This window comes from Schistocerca americana, chromosome 1 (assembly GCF_021461395.2).
Source record: "Schistocerca americana isolate TAMUIC-IGC-003095 chromosome 1, iqSchAmer2.1, whole genome shotgun sequence".
Lineage (NCBI taxonomy): Eukaryota > Metazoa > Arthropoda > Insecta > Orthoptera > Acrididae > Schistocerca > Schistocerca americana.
In genome coordinates this window covers 1,055,081,110-1,055,105,677 of record NC_060119.1, presented here as the reverse complement: position 1 = coordinate 1,055,105,677, position 24,568 = coordinate 1,055,081,110, and the positions used below count along the sequence as shown (strand labels likewise).

At 42.2% G+C, this 24,568-nt stretch overlaps 1 protein-coding gene across 1 annotated transcript in view; it reads left to right on the top strand.

The window, feature by feature from the left end:
• The window catches only part of LOC124596241 (cadherin-86C-like), a 299,468-nt gene that overhangs the window by 27,583 nt on the left and 247,317 nt on the right, over positions 1-24,568 (top strand). The window contains exons 4-5 of the mRNA XM_047135308.1: positions 187-270; positions 7,405-7,533. Coding sequence (XP_046991264.1) covers positions 187-270; positions 7,405-7,533 — 213 coding nt within the window. The remainder of the gene's footprint in view (positions 1-186; positions 271-7,404; positions 7,534-24,568) is intronic.

The window sequence follows — 24,568 nt, the reverse complement described above, 5'->3', positions numbered from 1 at the left end:
GGAGCACCTACAGAGTGTTTCGGAAATCCCCGTTACAAGCTTTTAGGACTTGTAGAGGGGAGTGAGTTCTGGAATTGGATGATGGGCTCGTGTTTCATCATTTCTTAGGATGTAAATTATTTTATTTTTATATAGTAGAATATAATTCACTTTCGCTGGTTTTCTTTGTATTGTTGTGTGTTGCAGGACACCAAGCCAGGAACGGCGATCGAATACGTCCTCGTAACGAATCACCCTAAATGGAAAATCCATCCGGTGCTGGAGATATGGGTAAATATCAGATACCACATATTGTATATGCATAGTTATCACTGTAGATATGTATGTAGGATGGAAAACCTCACTTAAACAAGTACGAGTATAGACTTCACAGATAACTGCAAAAAATCAGTGGATGTTTCTGTGTTACAATCAAACAATCAGTGACTGGAAATTGAAGGAGAAATGGTAAATATGTGGGAACTTACACATATCAAAAAAAGTTTTAAAAACATCACCTGTACAGAAAATTGGAATATAGATCAACATTAACACCATTTTCACCCTTCTTACTGCTCATGGGAACCACACATTGCATGTTGTACCACCACACAGCGAGACCTTCAGAGGTGGTGGTCCAGATTGCTGTACACATCGGTACCTCTAATACCCAGTAGCACGTCCTCTTGCATTGATGCATGCCTCTATTCATCGTGGCATACTAACCACAAGTTCATCAAGGCACAGTTGGTCCAGATTGTCCCACTCCTCAACGGCGATTCGGCGTAGATCCCTCAAAGTGGTTGGTGTGTCACGTCGTCCATAAACAGCCCTTTTCAATCTATCCCAGGCCTCATATTAACAGAATCTTCCATCGGTTCTTGGTAGAACAACATTATAATAAATGAAAAGCACCAGTTTGCTTTTGTTCTATAGTATTACTTTTATTGTTAACCGGTTTTCGGCTTACAAGGCCATCTTCAGATGTCTGAAGATGGCCTTGTAAGCCGAAAACCGGTTAACAATAAAAGTAATATTGTAGAACAAAAGCAAACTGGTGCTTTTCATTTATTATCCCAGGCATAGGTTTCATGTCTGGAGAACATGCTGGCTGGCGATGTTGTTATGCCGAAGGAAGTCGTTCACAAGATGTGCACGATGGGGGCGCAAATTGTCGTCCATGGAGGTGAATGCCTCGCCAATATGCTGCCGATATGGTTGCACTATCAGTCGGAGGATGGCATTCACGTATCGTACAGCCGTTACGGTGCTTTCCATGACCACCAGCGACGTATTTCGGCCCCACATAATGCCACCCCAAAACAGCAGTGAATCTCCACCTTGCTGCACTCGCTGGATAGTGTGTCTAAGGCGTTCAGCCTGACCGGGTTGCCTCCAAACACGTCTCCGACGATTGTCTGGTTGAAGGCATATGCGACACTCATCGGTGAAGAGAACGTGATGCCAGTCCTGATCGCTCTATTCAGCGTGTCGCTGGGCCCGGCTGTACGCGTTGCATGGTGTCGTGGTTGCAAACATGGACCTACCATGGATGTCTGGAGTGAAGTTGCGCATCATGCAGCCTACTGCATACAGTTTTAGTGGTAACACGACGTCCTGTGGCTGTACAAAAAGCATTATTCAAAATGATGGCGTTGCTGTCGGGGCTCCTCCGAGCCATAATCCGTAGGTAGCCGTCATCCACAGCAGTAGTAGTCCTTGGGCGGCCTGAGTGAGGCATGTCATTTACAGTTCCTGTCTCTCTCTATTTCCTCCATGTCCGAACAACATCGCTTTGGTTCACTCCGAAACGCCTGGACACTTTCCTTGTTGAGAGCCCTTCCTGGCACAAAGTAACAATGCGGACGCGATCGAACCGCGGTATTGACCGTCCAGGCATGGTTGAACTACAGACAACACGAGCAGTGTACCTCCTTCCTGGTGGAATGACTAGAACTGATCGACTGTCGGACCCCTTACAGCTAATAGGTGCTGCTCATGCACGGTTGCTTACATCTTTGGGCTGGTTTAGTGACATCTAATGGCTAAATGGTTCAAATGGCTCTGAGCACTATGGGACTCAACTGCTGAGGTCATTAGTCCCCTAGAACTTAGAACTAGCTAAACCTAACTAACCTAAGGATATCACAAACATCCATGCCCGAGGCAGGATTCGAACCTGCGACCGTAGCGGTCTTGCGGTTCCAGACTGCAGCGCCTTTAACCGCACGGCCACTTCGGTCGGCTTAGTGATATCTCTGAGCAGTCAAAGGGACTGTGTCTGTGATACAATATCCATAATCAATGCCTATCTTCAGGAGTTCTGGGAACCGGGGTGATGCAAAACTTTTTTTGATGTGTGTATATGGCAAGGAGAGCTGCACTGGTCCGCTGCACCAGTTCTATCCTATGGTCAGGCATGGACGTTAAACGCGCAAACTATTAAATAAACTGGGAGTTATCCAAAGGATAGTGAATGTGTTGAGGGTGATTAGAGAAGACAGGCAAAACAAAGATACAAGAAGTACGACGAGTGTTGGGAACATCATTGCGACTGTTGCGACAGTTTCTCGTGGCTGTGTTTGACATACAGTCAGACTAACGGGAGGTGGACTAAAGTTGAATGGTGCCCTCTACCTCTAACGCTTTTACCTGTGATTGCATATCAAGTTATAAATCCGGTATTAACGCCATGAAAACATTCCCCTTAGCAAGAAATTTGACCCACGAATGAACAACAATGAGGTCTGTTAGATTTTAATGAACTGTGAAGTAATGAGCAAACTTCCAGAGCGCAATGGAACAACAAAGGGAACTTTAACGTAAAGTAAATGAAGATAAACAGCAACGAACATCCTCAACTGTTCTAATACAACTAATCAATGTAAATGTGTCTCTCCTCATAGGAAGTACTTTTGAAAGCAATATCTCGAAATATTCACTGCTGCAACAGGTGTCGAAGTTCTCTATGACCTGTCACCACGTTATTTGTCTGAAAATCGTACATAAATTCCAAAATACTGTGTCTGCTGAAAGAAGATTATAGTAACATTAATTCTGCCGAAGGCAGTTCAATTTAAATATTTTGTCTACGCACATTGTACTAACATCAACAAACGTAGCTCGCACGTTATTATTAGAGATCGTAGGATTGAGAAACGACTTCGGGAGGAAAATACTTGCCAGAGAATTTCAACTGACTGCAGTTATTATTCAGAAAGTAGAGACGAAACCTCTTGAATAATATATAATATACATGAATTTCCCCTAACGGGTCATGTTCAGTACCACACATTCACAAAATGTCAATCCCCGTAATACAGTTTAGAAACTGAGAAAATAATGTGAAAGACGACCGATAGTTGCAGATGACTCGATGAAATATAGATGTTGATCTTCGCATGTTCAAACAAAGACTCGAACCACTCAAAGACCAGCCTTGCTCACGGACATACAATTGCAAACCATTTCTCGCAGATGTACCTGAAAAATCACGTAACACAGAATTACGCCAGTGCATAGCAGGCAAAAAAGTGATGTCACCAATAATGCTGGACACCGTAGTTTCGAAATCGAAATGCTCAAGTCAGTAATACACAGGGAAAATGTATAAACCTCACAGATCGTCGGTAGGCAGAACGATGTTAACCGCTTCAGGTGGAGACCACGAGTAGTAGTGACTGCTCACATGGCCCTATCGAACTCGAAACTCGACGGCAACTAACCTGATAGGCTGACTATGCGTAACGTTCAAAATATAGCTTAGAGACAAGCTTTTCACTACTCAACCGAAGATAACGCTATTTTAGCAGATGATACCATGGACTACAGAGTCTTTGAGTCATACGAATGCGTCCAACTCACGAACTGATACATAACATGAAAGTCATTTACAACAAATGACTTCCTAAATAAGTTTTCTTGCTCAGTGGCTCAAGATATGAAACTCTAGGCAACAACGTATTTGAATATGAGAATTACTTGATATAAAATACGCAGGAAAACTTATATTTGAAGACTGCAATGGATGGAGAAGTATGAAATACCCATTTATCCAGCAGTAAACAAAAAAAACTGATTATAATGGCGATATTTACGCACATGTTCATCATCATTCGCTGCTTGGGACTGAAACTTCTAGTAGGCACCAATGAGAACTCTTCTTGTAACTTTCACTCAGTCCAGATATTTCCGCCGGCCGAAGTGGTCGTGCGGTTAAAGGCGCTGCAGTCTGGAACCGCAAGACCGCTACGGTCGCAGGTTCGAATCCTGCCTCGGGCATGGATGTTTGTGATGTCCTTAGGTTAGTTCGGTTTAACTAGTTCTAAGTTCTAGGGGATTAATGACCTCAGCAGTTGAGTCCCATCGTGCTCAGAGCCATTTGAACCATTTTTTTTTGAACCAGATATTTCCCTGCACGATTACGGTTTGCTTGGACCCCTTGAAGAGCACCCTCTTCTAGGCAAGTGAAACTCGATATATTGATATCGCGTTGTCGTTGCACAGCTCGCAATTTTTCACAGCAAAGGAATCACGATGCTGATAGAACATGAAAGGGAATCCTGACGTAGACGGCGAGTGTATCTCCAACAACTTCCGATTTTCAGACCAGTCGCTGCAAAGCTCAACAGTCGACTGTAATTCGCTGCATGACGAAATTTGTACTGAGGAGCCTAGACATTATGACTATCTCGTTAATGGCGTGCTGATGCACTTTTGAAACGCAATACAGCAGCGATTCTGCGTGGCATGCATTCGACAACACCAGATGTCTAGGCGCAGGTGATGCAATTCCCGCAAATTACGAGCAGGTGGTGTGCGAGCGTGGAGCTGCAGCCCGATAGCATTCCAGATGTGTTATTCGTACTCACATCAGGAGAATTTGGTGCCCAAGACGGCAACGCGAGTTCACTTTGATGGTCCACAAACCACTATAGCGCAATTTTGGCCTTGTGTTCAAATGGCTCTGAGCACTATGGGACTTAAGGGGCTCCGGAAAGGCTCAAAATCATGAAAAGTTCAATTTTTACTTTTTTGCGTTTTCTGAATCTGCAGACTATTAGCTTTTAATAGATATATAATTTATTCAATTCCGAAGACTACAACTATTTTTAAATTTTTTTTGAAATGTGTTCTACATGGGCGTGACCCACTGTGGCGCTGTTAAACTGCTGTCAAATGGTGTTATTATTAACGTCCGTGTTCATCAGGTACATTTTAGTGATGTGAGATAAAGTATGTGTTGTGGCTAACCTGTGATGGTTCAATATATATCGCTGGTGTGATTGTCGATTGTTTCATGTTTATTTACTCTGTCGTTATCTCGAAAATATTCGTAATTAATTCTGTTTCTTGAGTCTCTGTTTTGTTGAAGTATAATAATGAGTAAAAGTAAAGTTATTAGAAATACTCTGAAGGCTTTTAAGAAAAGGAGAAATGTTGGAAAGCCAAAGGTATGTGTTATTACTGTAAACAATAAAGACGATAACCAAGTGAGTGAACCTAACCTCTCAAGTACACCTGCCCATAGCAGTCAAAGTGGGAAAGAAAAAACTTCACAGAAGAAGCTTGGTTCAATGAGTGAAAACTATGAATGTTTTATGGGCGAATCGGATGTGAATGAAATATTTGATATGTCGGTTCTCAAAGGAACTTTTTCAAACTGTGTAAGATGTATTCATTGTAGTGAAGTTGGTCTGGAACTCTCCATAATAAAGCACGTAGGACTTGCTAGTGAAATACAACTGAAATGTGATAAGTGTTCATACATGACCACCTTTTGGAACAGTGTTGCAGTAATTGCAACTGAAGAAGTTGGTAGCAAAATCTACGAACACAACAACGAGCGATGCTTGCCTTAGACAAGGAACGCCTTCGGGCTGCAGACAGGGCTGTAAGGAGTCTAGAAATACAAGCAAGAGTAAACAGGAGGAGGAACAAGAGGAAGCTGGAGGAGGAGTTTGCAGAGGATGAAGATAATCCATCCTATGGACCTGGAATGCACTAAAAAGTTAATCCAATCTTTGTCGCTCGATTCCCAAAACTTTTATTTTCTCATACTAATTACATGTTTTCTAAGGATCTTCCAAACATATTTGTTTCAAACTTTCAGTAAATGTTACACAGTACCTTCTGCATAATTTAACACAGCCTTTTTCCAAAAAACTGTATATTTTTGAATATATAAATAAAAAATTGCAAAAAAATGTTGTGAATTTTCATTACAATTGAAAAAAAATCATCTTTAATAACTGAACTAAAATTTTGTAAAATCCCTGCGTTAAGTTGTAGCCCATATTCCAATAAATAATCTGTAAAAAAAGTTCAACTTCCTACCTCAAATACTTTGTGAGGAAAGATGTAATTTATAAGCGTTATTTTAACATTGCAAGTATAGGGCATTCCGGGTCCCCTTAACAGCTGAGGTCATCATCCCCTAGAACTTAGAACTACTTAAAGTAACCTAAGGACATCACACACATCCATTCCCGAGCCAGGATTCGAACCTGCGACCGTAGCGGTTTTTGGAAAAGCGATAAACAACATACTGACGTCAAAAACAAGAAACATTTCACATTCAGACTGCTTGCAGCGCTGTATATTCACCTGGTGGCAGAAAGTGAAACTATTATATTTTCAGCATACTCCACTAGCTCAACGACTGCCCGCACTGTAGCGCTCGGAACACGGGCAGTTTAATTATAACGACCACAATGCGTGCCCCTAAAGCCACCAGGAGGCATCTAATCTCGAGGTACCCAGTGCTCGTAACGTTTCGGCTTCTCACTGTGATCGTATTACTATGCTGTTCTGTTAGAAGAAAATATTGATTTTCTTTGCTTCAAACACTTCCTTATCGCCAATGATCGTCACTTACACTTGCAGTCGAGAGTATTTCGATGCGCAATGTTTAAACTAAAGATATGTACTGCGTATGTCCTATTTGTGACTGGCCAATTACAACTAACTTGGAAAGGCTGACAAATAAGTTGAAAATTACTACGTTTTCGTTAGTAAGGGTGGGATTCCGGGTCGGTAATTATTCAAATAATATATATGCAGAGGCATTTTGTTATTGCTAGTTGCCGTGCGGGGTAGCCGCGCGGTCTCAGGCGCCTTGTCACGGACCGCGCAGCTCCCCCCATCGGAGGTGCGAGTCCTCCCTCGGGCATGGGTGTGTGAGTCGTCCTTAGCGTAAGTTGGATTAAGTAGTGCACAAGCTTAGGGACCGATGACCTCAGCTCTTTTGTCCCATAATACCTTACCACGAATTTCCAAATTTATTGTCAGTTGGTAAAACATGTATTTATTCGTCCTAAGTTGTCAGTAATTTTTCACACTACCTAACCAATTGATTGAGTTAGTGTTGAACGTTTTTTGAAGTGTAACTTGCACCAAGAGCTACGGATTCCTGTTTTACCGCAGGGCTCTCCACTGTTCAGCCTGGGGAATACCTCTCTGGAGTCTGCGTCGACCATCAAGGCGGATATCTTACTCGCTGGGGAACTCGACTTCGAGAAGCAAACGATGTACATGCTAACCGTGATGGCAATGGTGAGTGCAGTGTGTGTTTGTTTTCTCTTTTATAAGGTATCAAGTCACAACATACAGCTATACAAATAATAGAAAAGTTGAACGAAAACAGTTAATACAGCGTTGAACTGTCGGCAATGCCTCACAGAGTGAATGTATACTTCTGATGAATTGCTTCCATGAGACTTTTCAGTTTTGTCTGGTGCAGTAGGGCGGTTAATTTCGTCAGTGGTGATGGAGGATGAAATATACACAAGATTTAACGCTATAGAAACGACTGCAGTTATTCGATCATGTTCAAGCTGGATGAGTCAGCAATCCAGGACAGCTGCTAAAATGTTCGGTAAACAATGCTTTAACAATACTAGCAAAGGAAACTGAGTTATAATTTTAGACTATTCCGTCCTTGCTACTGAACAATTTATGTGCGATAAATTCAAATTTAAACCGTTTACATAATGCTCGTCAGAAAATCGTGATAGGTGAGCAACAATAACACCAAAAAATACTATGAAACCTTGAGTCATGCAATTTTTAAGGTCACATCAGTAAGAAAATTTTAAGCATAAGCATCTATGTCCGTCTGGCAAATGGCTACTCAATCTTTATCTGCATACAGGATGTGACATTAGACCGTATTAGCGTCTTCCAATTATCATTGGTCCACGAAATAGTGTCCTAACATCTATATGTGTTGTGCTAAAGCATTCTTGATGGTGGCGAGACATTTGAAAATTTCCGCTCAGCTGTCAATGTCCAATCCACCTTCAATTCTTCCCAGCCAAGAACACTGGTAATAAATTTGCTTTAACGCATCTTTTCACACAGAATGCAGGGCGGACCTTCTGAACCGAATGACTAAATCGACATGCACTCTTGCTTCCACTGCCTCATTCACCGCAGATTCTCAGAGCCATCGGCACTACTTATGATCTTTGCATGTCATTCGCTAATGCTGTAATCCGCCACTGCGGATGTACTTGTGTGAGTTGGGCGAAACCTTCTGAAAATCTCCACCCAGTGCGCTTGGTCGATATAACACTCGCCAGACTCACATCGAGTGCTACAGGTGTCAAAACACCCGCGGCCTCAGCGGCCCTTCGGTGGGGCTAGCATATCTATAACGTGCTGGGTAGATTCTTCTCTGTCGTTTATACTGGACACATATCACTTTCTGCAATGAGATGCTCGTCAACGGTACTAAGAGAGTGGAAGAAGGGAATTTCTCTACTACACCGCTATGTGATGTGAGAATATACCAACTTCATCTCGTCTCTGAATTGTCGTCATCTTTCGTTTTCCACCTTTTGGAATTCGAATAGCAACAGAGGGTTGCTTTGAAAAATTACGAGCGCCAGCTTAGTTTGTGCGTATAGTGCCGCTGTGTCTCAAAACCTTGCGCTCGTTCTCTCAAGTCACCCCCCAGAGGTCACAATATTAACTCTATTGGGCATCAGCGAGCGGCAGTGACGCCTAACTGTGCAGCCGGGGGTGGTCAGCCTAGAGTGCGCGACCAATAACGTCCCAGAAAATCAAAGACAAATTAGTGTAAATTAATAATAAATAATTAAAGTAAAACATCAAAGGCTACAGTTTAAGTTTATAAGGGAGAAATAGAGACTTCCTGTGGAGACAAGGGTGATAGTACGACAAAATTAGCAATTCTTGTTTATTTTATGTGGTCCTTCCTACATTTCTTCTTCCAGTGGACATATAATTGAATACCTTTACCGGAAATCCCCCCCCCCCCCGCCCCTACGATCCACATGTTCTTTCTTTCTTTTACTATCTTCTCTTGTACATCCTTGCACTCTTCTTAGGAACGTCATTTCTTGAGCCTGCATTCAACTTTCTTGGTGTTGTGTTGTCAACTATGCTGCACTTCCATAAATAAGGGTTGGTACTGCTATGTTTTTGTAAATCTTCAGCGGGTTTCTTTCCTGACTTTCTTCTGCAAATTTTTTAGAATAGTTCCACACTTGGAAATAACTTTACTTCATTTTTGGACTACATCATGATTATATTCACATGTGTCGTCACACCTTTAACGTTGAAAATGTTCAACTTGCTCCAGGTATTCGTTATTCAAGGCTACTTTCGATCTTACAGGCTGTGCGCTTTGAAATTCCATCACTTTCGTTTTATCTACAGACAGTTTTATGTTGTATTCTGAGTCCATCTGCTGCAACTTATTGGCCCCCAACTCAAGTCCATTTTCATTCTCTGGAACCACGGTTTGCTCATCTGCATATAGGAGTACATTTAATATAGCGTCACAACCTAAAAAAAACATTTTTATTTACTATATTCCCTTTACTGAACACTTCACCTACATATAAAAGCGTATCGGGGAAGTACAGCGTCCTTACCCCTTTATTTGTGTTCATTGACATTATAGTGATTATGTTGGTGACGGTGACGTTATTTCGGTGTTTGCATATAAACTCTTGATAGCGAGTGCTGGTAAGCTACTACAAACAGCATAGTGAACGCATTGTTGTGGCCAAGATAGACACGAAGCCCACGCCTACTACAGTAGTACAAGTTTATATGCCAACTAGCTCTGCAGATGATGAAGAAATTGAGGAAATGTATGATGAAATAAAAGAAATTATTCAGGTAGTGAAGGGAGACGAAAATTTAATAGTCATGGGTGACTGGAATTCGACAGTAGGAAAAGGAAGAGAAGAAAACGTAGTAGGTGAATATGGATTGGGGCTAAGAAATGAAAGAGGAAGCCGCCTGGTACAATTTTACACACAGCATAACTTAATCATAGCTAACACTTGGTTCAAAAATCAGCAAAGAAGGTTGTATACATGGAAGAACCCTGGAGATACTAAACGGTATCAGATAGATTATATAATGGTAAGACAGAGATTTAGGAACCAGATTTTAAAATGTAAGACATTTCCAGGGGCAGATGTGGACTCTGACCACAATCTATTGGTTATGAACTGTAGATTAAAACTGAAGAAACTGCAAAAAGGTGGGAATTTAAGGAGATGGGACCTGGATAAACTGAAAGAACCACAGGTTGTACAAGGTTTCAGGGAGAGCATAAGGGAACAATTGACAGGAATGGGGGAAAGAAATACAGTAGAAGAAGAATGTGTAGCTTTGAGGGATGAAGTAATGAAGGCAGCAGACGATCAAGTAGGTAAAAAGACGAGGGCTAGAAGAAATTCTTGGGTGACAGAATACATACTGAATTTAATTGACGAAAGGAGAAAATATAAAAATTCAGTAAGTGAAGCAGGCAAAAAATAAATACAAACGTCTCAAAAATGAGATCGACGGGAAGTTCAAAATGGCTAAGCAGCGATGGCTACAGGACAAATGTAAGGATGTAGGGGCTTATCTCAAGAGGGGTAAGATAGATACTGCCTACAGGAAAATTAAAGAGACCTTTGAAGAAAAGAGAACCACTTGCATGAATATCAAGAGCTCAGATGGAAACCCAGTTCTAAGCAAAGAAGGGAAAGCAGAAAGGTGGAAGGAGTATATAGATGGTCCATACAGGGGCGATGTTCTTGAAGACACTATTATGGAAATGGAAGAGGAGGTAGATGAAGATGAAATGGAAGATATGATACTGCGTGAAGAGTTTGATAGAGCACTGAAAGACCTAAGTCGAAACAAGGCCCCGGGAGTAGACAACATCCCATTAGAACTACTGACAGCCTTGGGGGAGCCAGGCCTAACAAAACTCTACCATCTGGTGAGTAAGATGTATGAGACAGGCGACATTCCCTCAGACTTCAAGAAGAATGTAGTAATTCCAATCCCAAAGAAAGCAGGTGCTGACAGATGTGAAAATTACCGAACTGTCAGTTTAATAAGTCACATCTGCAAAATACTAAGACGAATTCTTTACAGACGAATGGAAAAACTGGTAGAAGCTGGCCTCGGGGAAGATCAGTTTGGATTCCGTAGAAATGTTGAAACACGTGAGGCAATACTGACCCTACGACTTATCTTAGAAGCTAGATTAAGGAAAGGCAAACCTACATTTCTAGCATTTGTAGACTTAGAGAAAGCGTTTGATAATGTTGACTGGAATACTCTCTTTCAAATTCTGAAGGTGGCAGGGGTAAAATACAGGGAGAGAAAGGCTATTTACAATTTGTACAGAAACCAGATGGCAGTTATAAGAGTCGAGGGGCATGAAAGGGAAGCAGTGGTTGGGAAGGGAGTGAGACAGGGTTGTAGCCTCTCCCCGATGCTATTCAATCTGTATATTGAGCAAGCAGTAAAGGAAACAAAAGAAAAGTTCGGAGTAGGTATTAAAATCCATGGAGAAGAAATAAAAACTTTGAGGTTCGCTGATGACATTGTAATTCTGTCAGAGACAGCAAATGACTTGGAAGAGCAGTTGAACGGAATGGACAGTATCTTGAAAGGTGGGTATAAGATGAACATCAACAAAAGCAAAACAAGGATAATGGAATGTAGTCGAATTAAGTCGGGTGATGCTGAGGGAATTAAATTAGGAAATGAGACACTTAAAGTAGTAAAGGAGTTTTGCTATTTGGGAAGCAAAATAACTGATGATGTTCGAAGTAGAGAGGATATAAAATGTAGACTGGCAATGGCAAGGAAAGTGTTTCTGAAGAAGAGAAATTTGTTAACATCGAGTATAGATTTAAGTGTCAGGAAGTCGTTTCTGAAAGTATTTGTATGGAGTGTAGCCATGTATGGAAGTGAAACATGGATGATAAATAGTTTAGACAAGAAGAGAATAGAAGCTTTCGAAATGTGGTGCTACAGAAGAATGCTGAAGATTAGATGGGTAGATCACATAACTAATGAGGAGGTATTGAAGAGAATTGGGGAGAAGAGGAGTTTGTGGCACAACTTGACTAGAAGAAGGGATCGGTTGGTAGGACATATTCTGAGGCATCAAGAGATCACCAATGGGAACCGCCGTGCGCGTTTCCCACTGTTCGACCGATTGTTCCGTATCCAAGTCTACCAAATTTTGGTAATTGTTGCCTTCACTCATTTCAATAATTTTCAATATAAATGACAAATCTCAAATGTAATTAGGATTACTCCCACTACTTATTCTCGCTGACGTAACGGCCTGTACGTAACCAGTACTTTGTTACGACATTTGCACCAAAGAAAATTCGTGTCCAGAACAACCTCAAAATTGAAGATTGTCCTGTCACCAGGTCGCCACGTGTAACCTCCCCCCTCACTTACCGACCTTAATGCCAGTGAAAAATGAAACCGCGTGTACCTAATGGGAGTTTTGGAAAAGCAATCGTCACCGAAGTTAACCTGTCGGTAAAGAGGGAGGAAAGGGTTACATCTAAATGAAAGGAAAAATGCAAATGAAACTGGTGGAAATTAATTTTGAAAAGGGGTAAAGTTAATAAAGAAAGTAAATGTGCGGCCGTTACGTTAACAATTAACTAGCGGTAATTAGATATTTGAGATTTGGGGGAAATCACGGTCGCCAGTCCTAAGGACAATTACTATAGTAACTGAAAATGAAAGGTTGTTACACATATAATTAACACTAGAAGCGTGGCAACTGAAGGTTGACACGTGTAGTGTGAAATCTGAAAGTTTGTCAGAAGTAATAAATTTCGCTACACTTAATTTAGCAAAAGAATTAATGAAACTGGAAAATCGAAAGTTAATTTAGTGACTGAAGTTAATAGTGAGCTTTCTTTCTGAAGCACATCGAAATTCAGTAAAATACGGTTAGTCTTGGACTACCTCAACAATCATTTCAAAAGCTACTTGAATCTACTCAATTTAGAAAGAAGAGATTTAACTTTGAACTTGAATTAAATGATTCTGAACAATTAACAATAGTAAAATTTAGTACGTACCAAGCTGAGCTGCAGTCACAGGTAAGCTAAAATACGGTAACAAAGCTCGCACTCTTAATTCGTGCTTGTGTAATCTGAATATTGTAGCCAGCTACTGAACTTTGAAATTAAAGCAGTGAAATCTAATTATATTATTTTAATGCTGGCGTTTGAATTTCAACGACACTCGGGTTCATTTCGGAAAAGGAAGGGACCCTGCTTGGCAATGCAATTGGGACAATGAGCAACAAAGGTTCATGCTAAGTTGCTGTAATTTTGCGAGGCAAATGGAACAATTTGAAAAGCTGAGGTCTGCCATACAGTTCTGAAACTTTACGTGCTTTTAGTCTTCCTTGTTGGTTGGTTGAAGGTTTGAAGCCGTCGATCGAGGAGGTGGCGACAGTCACTCATTGTCGGCCGTCGCTGTTGCAGAAGCTGGATGTTGGCGCGCCTTCTTCTCGACACGGTCACCAGGCGAAACGGGCTCTTGATGTGCGCCAGCTAATGCTTCCCGTCCGCGACACCATGTCAGAAACTATCATCGCGAGTCGAGCGCAATTACATGCTGCCAAACCCCGAAAGCGCGGCAACTCGCGGGAGCGTCACACAACACACCTGCTCCACTCGCTACTCCAGCCAGACTCTCACTGCCCGCGCCCCACGCGGCAGAGTTCACACTACCAAAGATCCTACACACTTTGATTCGTCACACGACCTATCGACGTAATCGTTCGATAGCAGTTTTCCCTAGGCAAGACCCAGCGTAAAAATACAAATAATATTTACGAAACAAACCAATTATACATCGACATGAGTGCATAAATATATATATACAAACAGTAAAACAATTACAATATATAAAGAGACAGAAATGTCATATCTTGAGGTAACAAAACAAGGAAAAAAAATAATAGTACAATAGATGGAAATAGGAGTATATGCATTTCCGGCGTTACACGTGCCCCACATTGTCTGAGGATGTTCGTGTAACGTAAACAGACTCAGAAAATGTCCCAAAAAAGAAACAGCGGAAATGCATATGCTCAAAACATCAACAAAATTTAGCATTCGTCTAATTAAGCATAAATAAATTTTTTTAGACCGTAATAATTGAGTGGAGACACTCCTAATCTTATTCCACTCTGTCATCTTGAACAAAATAAAACAGGTTGACAACATATTAAAATTCATAGAAAACATAGAAAATGGTTTAGCTATTCTAAAATTGTCAAAATTCCCAACAGTATCAAGAAATGGAATACTATTTACAAAATTAATCGGAGTACATGGTCATAAAAACAGGTAGATCAAAATACGCAAATTAATAATTAATTACATAGAATACACATTTTTACATAACCCTTTCATAATTAATATTCTCGTCATGGGAGTCCATTAAACGCTAAACAAGAAAATAATACACATCAGATCGAAAAAAACATAAATATTGACAGTAGAATTCTTTCAGCTGTCCAGGAAGAAAAACAATTCCGCCTTCCGTACTCGCAAGTACAAAGAATGCCGACAGCGGCCCAAGAGCCAACAGCGGCACAAGAGCCGACAGCGGCTCGCCTCGCCAGTATTGTTGCGCCCGCGTGTGCGGCACGCTTGATCTCACTCGCCCTTGTGACGGCGTTTCCAGAACGTCCGTTCCACTGAATTCTTTCGGAAAAACTCACTCCCGAGTAATCTCAAGGAGTCCATAAACACTATCACAGTGGATAACTCAACACTGTCCATCATCACACGCATGTACTAGCCTGAAACTTAAAACACCGTCTAAGTACATCGGCAATGACTAGTAAAACACATATTCATGAAATCTTACAGCTAGTTACAAAATCATATTTACATTGCTTAATCTACTGTGACTCAGCTGAAAACTTAAACTAGCAGCTTGGATTTTTCAGTTGATTAGATCATGATTAAATTGATTAAAATTAAATTGATTAATCAAAACGCGCTTTAGTGTCATGACGACGTATGCGAGCATCGGCTTTTAGCTTCATTACTTCTCGCAAACGATCCTTTTTCACACCAATACTAATGTCAATCCGTGGAGGGAATTTGATTATCTCTTCCACTAAACTTGTACTTCTGTCACCCAACAGGATTTCCTCTGGAGAAAATCCCGTAGATTCATGTCTCAAGGTGTTCATAATTCTCTCAAATACTGCTACATATTTGCCCCATGCCCTATGGTTGTGATGGCAATAGGTACGGGAAAGTCGGCCTCGTCTTTGTTCGTGTGTTACGTTTGACACACCATCTACAATACTTTCCAATTCACTTTCTACATTATTGTCAATGCGAGATTCTTCACATTACAGCAGTTCAGATTCATACCTATGTCAATACCATCCGGCCAGTTAACAATGTGTATAGGCTGGTATTGCCTATGCACACCGTCTCCTGCCTCGTCAAAACTAACTACTATTGTTTTATCTTGGGACGTACATGTCAACGTTTTGCTTTCGCAGTTAATCACTGCACGGTACTTTAATAGCCAATCTAACCCGATAATTACTTCCGTAGTTAAGTCTGGCACGACGACAAACTCTTGTTCAAATCGTGCCCCACATATCTCGAAGTTGACGAAAATCTGTTTTGTGACCGGTTTACTGGCCTTCCCAGTAGCACCGATAATTTTCACTCCTGTTACTGGCATAACTACGATGCCAGGTCTGTCTTTCAGTAACTCAAATATTTTCCCAGATACAGCACTCAATTCTGCACCGGTGTCAATCAACACGTTTAGTTGTAGGTCGTGCATATTAACGGACACTACTATCTGTCTACACTTGTCCTCGACTGTTTCTTTATTTTCCCACAGTAAATCCTCGTCTGTATCCAGGTCATTCCAGAAAAAACCATCCGGCTTTGATCCTAAATCCGGTTTATCTGGCGGCTTTTTCAGCCTCTGTTTACACACAGTTTTAATTTCAACACGTCTGTCCTGAGGCTTAGTCTGTAGCTTCGCCTCCAATACCGAAACCTTTTCCTGTAACTCGTCAACTAGTGAGTGTTGCTTTGCTATCGATTCACTAATTGTCACCTTCGTTGATTCCTCTTTGGTCAGATCGATCTCATCTGCCAATCTACCTGGAGGAATGTGCCCAGTCGCATCTGAAATTACTTCCTCTGGATCTGCGCAACCCACACTGCTACCGTCTGACCGCATAACGTCAGCTCTAATCTCATACACGCTGAAATCTATGTGCTTTTCTACCAATTGTGTCCGGCTATCACTAAAATTTTCGTAATCTTTCCCCTTAATACTCTCGCAATGTTTAAACTGGAGGTTTGCGTCGGATGGGTCGGCTACTTCTACCACTATAACTTTCGGTAAAGTCTGCCGGTTAGGGCCAGAACTTTCCGTTACTCCTTCAACATCTAACTCCTGCGGGACGAAACACGACGAATCTTGCTCGTGCTCCCCATTAACATCAACTATTTCTGGTAAAGTCTGCCGGTTAGGGCCAGAACTTTCCATCACTTCACAAATACTATCTTCCTGTGGGACGAGACGCGGCAAATCCTGCCCGCGCTCCCTATAAACACTCCTCCCGTACAGGCCCCTATAATCTCTTAGTTCGTCGTATAAGCGACCGAACTGCCTTAACCAGACCTCATCCGTCTCTGCATCCCCTCGCTCGATGACGGACGTTTTATCCGACATCTGATCTTCTCTCAACAATTGCGAATCATTCTTAAACCCAATCTCCAGTTCCGCTGTGGGTATTACAGCTGCCACTTTATAATCGATTTCCGGAACACTACTTAAATTGTTCTCACTGACAGTGAATGTATTTTCTGCTGCCATGTATACAGCTGATTTACTACTTGTGGGCGCACTCCTTTCTCCTAACACTGGCACACTCTCCCGCCGTTGATTATTCCATACGGAATTTTCATAATGACGATACCTGGGTTTTCTCCTGTTATTGGGCCGCCAAAATTTCTCCACGCCCGCTCGGCCCCTCACCGGCGCGGCTAATGGTTTCCCTGTCTCGTCCCAGCAGATACGCTCCCCGGATGCTGCTGAGGCGGCTGATCACACCCTCTGGCGTTATTACTATTCTGTGAAGCCCGTATCACGTTAGTATGATACTGGTTTCTGTCATTCCTGTCATCATTTGCATTGTACCGATTGTTATTACGGCCCGAACCATTATTGTTATTGCTGCGGTATGCATTATTCCCATGGTTATCGTTGTTATGGTTGGGGTGGTACCCATTGTTGTTACCACTGCCTCTACCACTGTCGCGATTATTGCGCCAATTGTCCTCGTCCTCAACTCTTTCCAGGAAATCATTGACTGTCCTATAATTGCTTCCTACGTAGCGTTTTGCATCATCTGGAAGCTTCTTGTAGAGTTCCCAGACTATTTCGGATTCCGTGCGGCGATCACGCAAATATTCCAACTTGCGGATCCAGCCCTCACAAAACTCCCTCATCGAACCGCGCGAATTCGCATCGAAAGGCCTCGATACGACAAATTCGCGCCAGACACTTTGCTGTTTTTGCTCTGACCAGTATTCAGCCAGAAACAAATTTTTAAACTCGTCAAAAGTCAGGTTCGTAATGTTGAGGTTTAAGCCCCAACGCTTGGCATCACCAGCCAGCACATCAATAACCGCATTAATTTTTCTCTCATTAGTCCATGATCTGGGTAAAACTCTTTCACAATTTTTAATGAAATCCGTCGCGTGAATACCGCCTTTTTTCAAGGGGTCGAACCGCTCCTCTTTCGTCAACAATTCCGAACTATGTGCACAGATTGGCACATAGCTCTGTTTTTCGTCAAGTTTCTTTTCTAATTCCGACACTCTCGTAATTACTTGGCAAGTGGTTGTCGCAAGCGTTTCCACTTCCCTCTTTTTCTCTTCGCAGGTATTAGCCTGCTCCCTCACTTTAGTGTCTACTTCGGACACTAAAGCCTTTAAAGTTTCCACCTTCTGATGATCCTCTTTTCTCACTAATTGAATTTGTTCCGTCACCTTATTCTCGATGATCGGAGCAACTGCGTCTCCTACACTTTTCTCGATTCTGCTAATTTCGGAATCAAAACGAGTATTTATGCTCGCAATTTCCGCCTGAACGCCTATCATTTCCTGTTTAAGATTACCGATTTCGGTATTAATTACAACAATATCTTCTTTGATTTTATCAACTTTTGTGTTAACAACTCCAACATTGTTGATAACAACGTTAATAGCTTTGTTCTGATTGTCTAGCATCCGTTCAAATTTTTCAGACTGAGCTTCTTGCTTGGCAGCCTGAGCTTCTTGTTTGGCAGCCTGATCTTCTTGCTTGGCCGATTGACTCTTGATTTCATTAATCAAAACATTCAATAAATCAGTTAAATTCCCGGAGACTACCGGTTTTACTTCCGTAGCTGGTTCCTCTATATATGTTCCCCCGTATTCATCATCAAAGGGTACAGATTTGATTTTCGCTTCCGATTCCGAAACATTTTCTAAAGTTTGGAATTCCATTTCTGCTCTTTGTTGCGTTTCGGCGGTCGCGTCTTTCATGCTAGCCGCCTGCCCCTGAACAATGGGAACCGCCGTGCGCGTTTCCCACTGTTCGACCGATTGTTCCGTATCCAAGTCTACCAAATTTTGGTAATTGTTGCCTTCACTCATTTCAATAATTTTCAATATAAATGACAAATCTCAAATGTAATTAGGATTACTCCCACTACTTATTCTCGCTGACGTAACGGCCTGTACGTAACCAGTACTTTGTTACGACATTTGCACCAAAGAAAATTCGTGTCCAGAACAACCTCAAAATTGAAGATTGTCCTGTCACCAGGTCGCCACGTGTAACCTCCCCCCTCACTTACCGACCTTAATGCCAGTGAAAAATGAAACCGCGTGTACCTAATGGGAGTTTTGGAAAAGCAATCGTCACCGAAGTTAACCTGTCGGTAAAGAGGGAGGAAAGGGTTACATCTAAATGAAAGGAAAAATGCAAATGAAACTGGTGGAAATTAATTTTGAAAAGGGGTAAAGTTAATAAAGAAAGTAAATGTGCGGCCGTTACGTTAACAATTAACTAGCGGTAATTAGATATTTGAGATTTGGGGGAAATCACGGTCGCCAGTCCTAAGGACAATTACTATAGTAACTGAAAATGAAAGGTTGTTACACATATAATTAACACTAGAAGCGTGGCAACTGAAGGTTGACACGTGTAGTGTGAAATCTGAAAGTTTGTCAGAAGTAATAAATTTCGCTACACTTAATTTAGCAAAAGAATTAATGAAACTGGAAAATCGAAAGTTAATTTAGTGACTGAAGTTAATAGTGAGCTTTCTTTCTGAAGCACATCGAAATTCAGTAAAATACGGTTAGTCTTGGACTACCTCAACAATCATTTCAAAAGCTACTTGAATCTACTCAATTTAGAAAGAAGAGATTTAACTTTGAACTTGAATTAAATGATTCTGAACAATTAACAATAGTAAAATTTAGTACGTACCAAGCTGAGCTGCAGTCACAGGTAAGCTAAAATACGGTAACAAAGCTCGCACTCTTAATTCGTGCTTGTGTAATCTGAATATTGTAGCCAGCTACTGAACTTTGAAATTAAAGCAGTGAAATCTAATTATATTATTTTAATGCTGGCGTTTGAATTTCAACGACACTCGGGTTCATTTCGGAAAAGGAAGGGACCCTGCTTGGCAATGCAATTGGGACAATGAGCAACAAAGGTTCATGCTAAGTTGCTGTAATTTTGCGAGGCAAATGGAACAATTTGAAAAGCTGAGGTCTGCCATACAGTTCTGAAACTTTACGTGCTTTTAGTCTTCCTTGTTGGTTGGTTGAAGGTTTGAAGCCGTCGATCGAGGAGGTGGCGACAGTCACTCATTGTCGGCCGTCGCTGTTGCAGAAGCTGGATGTTGGCGCGCCTTCTTCTCGACACGGTCACCAGGCGAAACGGGCTCTTGATGTGCGCCAGCTAATGCTTCCCGTCCGCGACACCATGTCAGAAACTATCATCGCGAGTCGAGCGCAATTACATGCTGCCAAACCCCGAAAGCGCGGCAACTCGCGGGAGCGTCACACAACACACCTGCTCCACTCGCTACTCCAGCCAGACTCTCACTGCCCGCGCCCCACGCGGCAGAGTTCACACTACCAAAGATCCTACACACTTTGATTCGTCACACGACCTATCGACGTAATCGTTCGATAGCAGTTTTCCCTAGGCAAGACCCAGCGTAAAAATACAAATAATATTTACGAAACAAACCAATTATACATCGACATGAGTGCATAAATATATATATACAAACAGTAAAACAATTACAATATATAAAGAGACAGAAATGTCATATCTTGAGGTAACAAAACAAGGAAAAAAAATAATAGTACAATAGATGGAAATAGGAGTATATGCATTTCCGGCGTTACACCACTTCCAGTGGAGTCGTAGTAAAACACTTCTCACGTAGATTTAGTGGCCGATTCTTTTTTTTTAGGGATATTGTTGACAGAAGGGGAGGCTACACAAATCAAGAAGCTGAATTCTTTATTCAATATTCATCTATTTAAAACGTCGCAGCAGTGCTCCGCATTCACAAATGTTTGAATTTTGAAATATTGCCACTGTACAGATCTTCAAGAGAGTAGTTTGCAAACCATTCTCTTCTTAATGCGGCCTGCTTCGAATAATTACTGCTGTTAATGTTAATAATTGTTACTGTTAGTGTTAATAATCTTTATCTTGCTAAAGTGTAAGTCCACAATGGATCGCCATGACGTTACGCTATGCTATAAGGGTCCCATGGATGACAACCAAAGGGTTGCTGCTGCGAAAAGAAACGGCACTCCAGACCATCAATCCTGATTATCCGGTTGTATGGCAGGCGACAGTCAGGTGGTTACCCCACCACTGTCCGGTGCTTCTCCAGACACGTCTTCTGCCTGGAATCTCATTGACTGGAGTAGAACTGTCTTCAATGAAGAGTCCCACTTCGAACCGAGCCTCAATGAGCCGCGAAAACTAGTCTGGAAATGCCCCAGACAGGGGTGGGAAAACAAACTATCGCCGAGATACAGCCCGATACGCAGGAGTAATGGTCTAGGATGCCATTTCTACTCATAACAGGATCCCGCGGCACACTTACAGCACAGTGGTACGTAGACAATATTCTACATCTTGTTTTGTTGCTCTTCATGGCAAGCCATCCTGGGCTTACATTGCAGCAAGACAATGATCGCCCGCACACGGCGAGAATTTCTACATCTACATCTACATTTATACTTCGCAAGCCACCCAACGGTGTGTGGCGGAGGGCACTTTACGTGCCACTGTCATTACCTCCCTTTCCGGTTCCAGTCGTTTATGGTTAGCGGGAAGAACGACTGCCGGAAAGCCTCCGTGCGCGCTCCAATGTCTCTAATTTTAAATTCGTGATCTCCTCGGGAGGTATAAGTAGGGGGAAGCAATATATTCGATACCTCATCCAGAAACGCACCCTCTCGAAACCTGAACAGCAAGCTACACCGCGATGCAGAGTTCCTCTCTTGCAGAGTCTGCCACTTGAGTTTGCTAAACATCTCCGTAACGCTATCACGCTTACCAAATAACCCTGTAACGAAACGCGCCGCTCTTCTTTGGATCCTCTATCTCCTCCGTCAACCCGACCTGGTATGAATCACACACTGATGAGCAATACTCAAGTATAGGTCGAACGAGGGTTTTGTAAGCCACCTCCTTTGTTGATGGACTACATTTTCTAAGGACTCTCCCAATGAACCTCAACCTGGTACCCGCCTTACCAACAATTAATTTTATATGATCATTCCACTTTAAATCGTTCCGCGCGCATACTCCTAGATATTTTACAGAAGTAGCTGCTACCAGTGTTTGTTCCGCTATCATATAATCATAGAATAAAGGATCCTTCTTTCTATGTATTCGCAATACGTTACGTCTGTCTATGTTAAGGGTCAGTTGCCACTCCCTACACCAAGTGCCTATCCGCTGCAGATTTTCCTGCATTTCGCTACAATTTTCTAATGCTGCAACTTCTCTGTATACTACAGCATCATCCGCGAAAAACCGCATGGAACTTCCGACACTATCTACTAGGGCATTTACATATATTGTGAAAAGAAATGGTCCCATAACACTCCCCTGTGGCACACCAGAGGTTACTTTAACGTCTGTAGTCTCTCCATTGAGAACAACATGCTGTGTTCTGTTTCCTAAAAACTCTTCAATCCAGCCACACAGCTGGTCTGATATTCCGTAGGCTCTTACTTTGTTTATCAGGCGACAGTGCGGAACTGTATCGAACGCCTTCCGGAAGTCAAGGAAAATAGCATCTACGTGGGAGCCTGTATGTAATATTTTCTGTCGCATGAACAAATAATGCGAGTTGGGTCTCACACGATCGCTGTTTCCGGAATCCATGTTGATTGCTACAGATTAGATTCTGGGTTTCCAGAAACGACATGATACGTGAGCAAAAAACATGTTCTAAAATTCTACAACAGATCGACGTCAGAGATATAGGTCTATAGTTTTGCACATCTGCTCGACGACCCTTCTTGAAGACTGGGACTACCTGTGCTCTTTTCCAATCATTGGGAACGTTCCGTTCCTCTAGAGACTTGTGGTACACAGCTATTAGAAGGGGGGCAAGTTCTCTCGCGTACTCTGTGTAGAATCAAATTGGTATCCCGTCAGGTCCAGTGGACTTTCCTCTGTTGAGTGATTCCAGTTGCTTTTCTATTCCTTGGACATTTATTTCGATGTCAGCCATTTTTTCGTTTGTGCGAGGATCTACTGCTTGTCTCAGTGCTTGCCAAACACTACCTTGGACAGGTTGGTCGCCAGATGCCTCCCCCGTTGAGAACGTTTGGAGCATTACTGGCAGAGATTTCCAACCAGCTCGGAATTTTGGCGACCTGACGCACCAACTGGCCAGAATTTGGTACGATATCACTCGGGAGGACATCCAACAAATCTATCAATCGATGTCAAGCCGAGTAACTGCTTGCATAAGGGCCAGATGTGGACCAATACGTTATTGACTTAATCAATTTTTGAAACTCGTTCTCTTCAATAAATCATCCAATCTTTCTGAAATTTTAATCATTTATTTGTTTGTACGTGTATATCACGTCTACCGGCTGCTGTCTAGTTTGTATAAGTCCTTCTCTTTTCTGTCTTACAGTTTAATATACGAGGGTGAGTCAAATGAAAACCTTAAATTTTTTTTAATATTATTAATTGTGCAGAAGTAGTACAAAGCTGTATCACTTTTCAACATAATCTCCCCCACGCTCAATGCAAGTTCTCCAGCGCTTACAAAGTGGATAAATCCGTTTAGCAAAAAATTCTTTTGGTAGTCCGCACAACCACTCATGCACCGCATGGCGTACCTCTTCACCAGAAAGGAACTTCTTTCCTCCCATTGCGTCTTTGAGTGGTTCAAACATATGGAAATCACTTGGTGATGAGGAATGGCGCCATTCTTTGCTCGCTCTCTTCGTTTCCGGTTGGTGGAAGCGAACCCAGGTTTCTTCCCAAGTAACGATTTTTGCAGGGAAGCCATCACTTTCTCGTTCAAAGCGCCAAAGAAGTTCTTCACAAGCATCAACACGTCGTTCTTTCATTTCAGGAGTCAGCTGCCGTGGCGTCCATCTTGCAGACACTTTGTGAAACTGGAGCACATCATGCACAATGTGGTGTGCTGACCCACGACTAATCTGTAAACATGCTGCAATGTCATTCAGTGTCACTCGGCGGTTTTCCTTCACTATGGCTTCAACTGCTGCAATGTTCTGTGGCGTCACAACTCGTTGTGCCTGACCTGGACGAGGAGCACCTTCCACTGAAGTCACACCATTTGCGAACTTCCTACTCCATTCGTAGACTTACTGCTGTGACAAACATGCACCATTGTACTGAACCTTCATTCGTCGATGAATTTCAATAGGTTTCATACCTTCACTACGCAAAAACCGAATAACAGAACGCTGTTCTTCCCGGGTCAAGTCGCAAGTGGGGCGGCCATCTTTATACTGATACTGCGACGGTATGTGTGCATCTGCCACCTACAGGCCATTCTGCACGCTGTTTGTAGCACGCTTACCAACTTAAGGGGGGTAGGACGTCAAACGGGCCGACTTGGAGCAGGAGAGGCACCACAGGACATTTTAATTTCCACTGTCTATACTTTTACAAATAAATTCATAAAACTGTT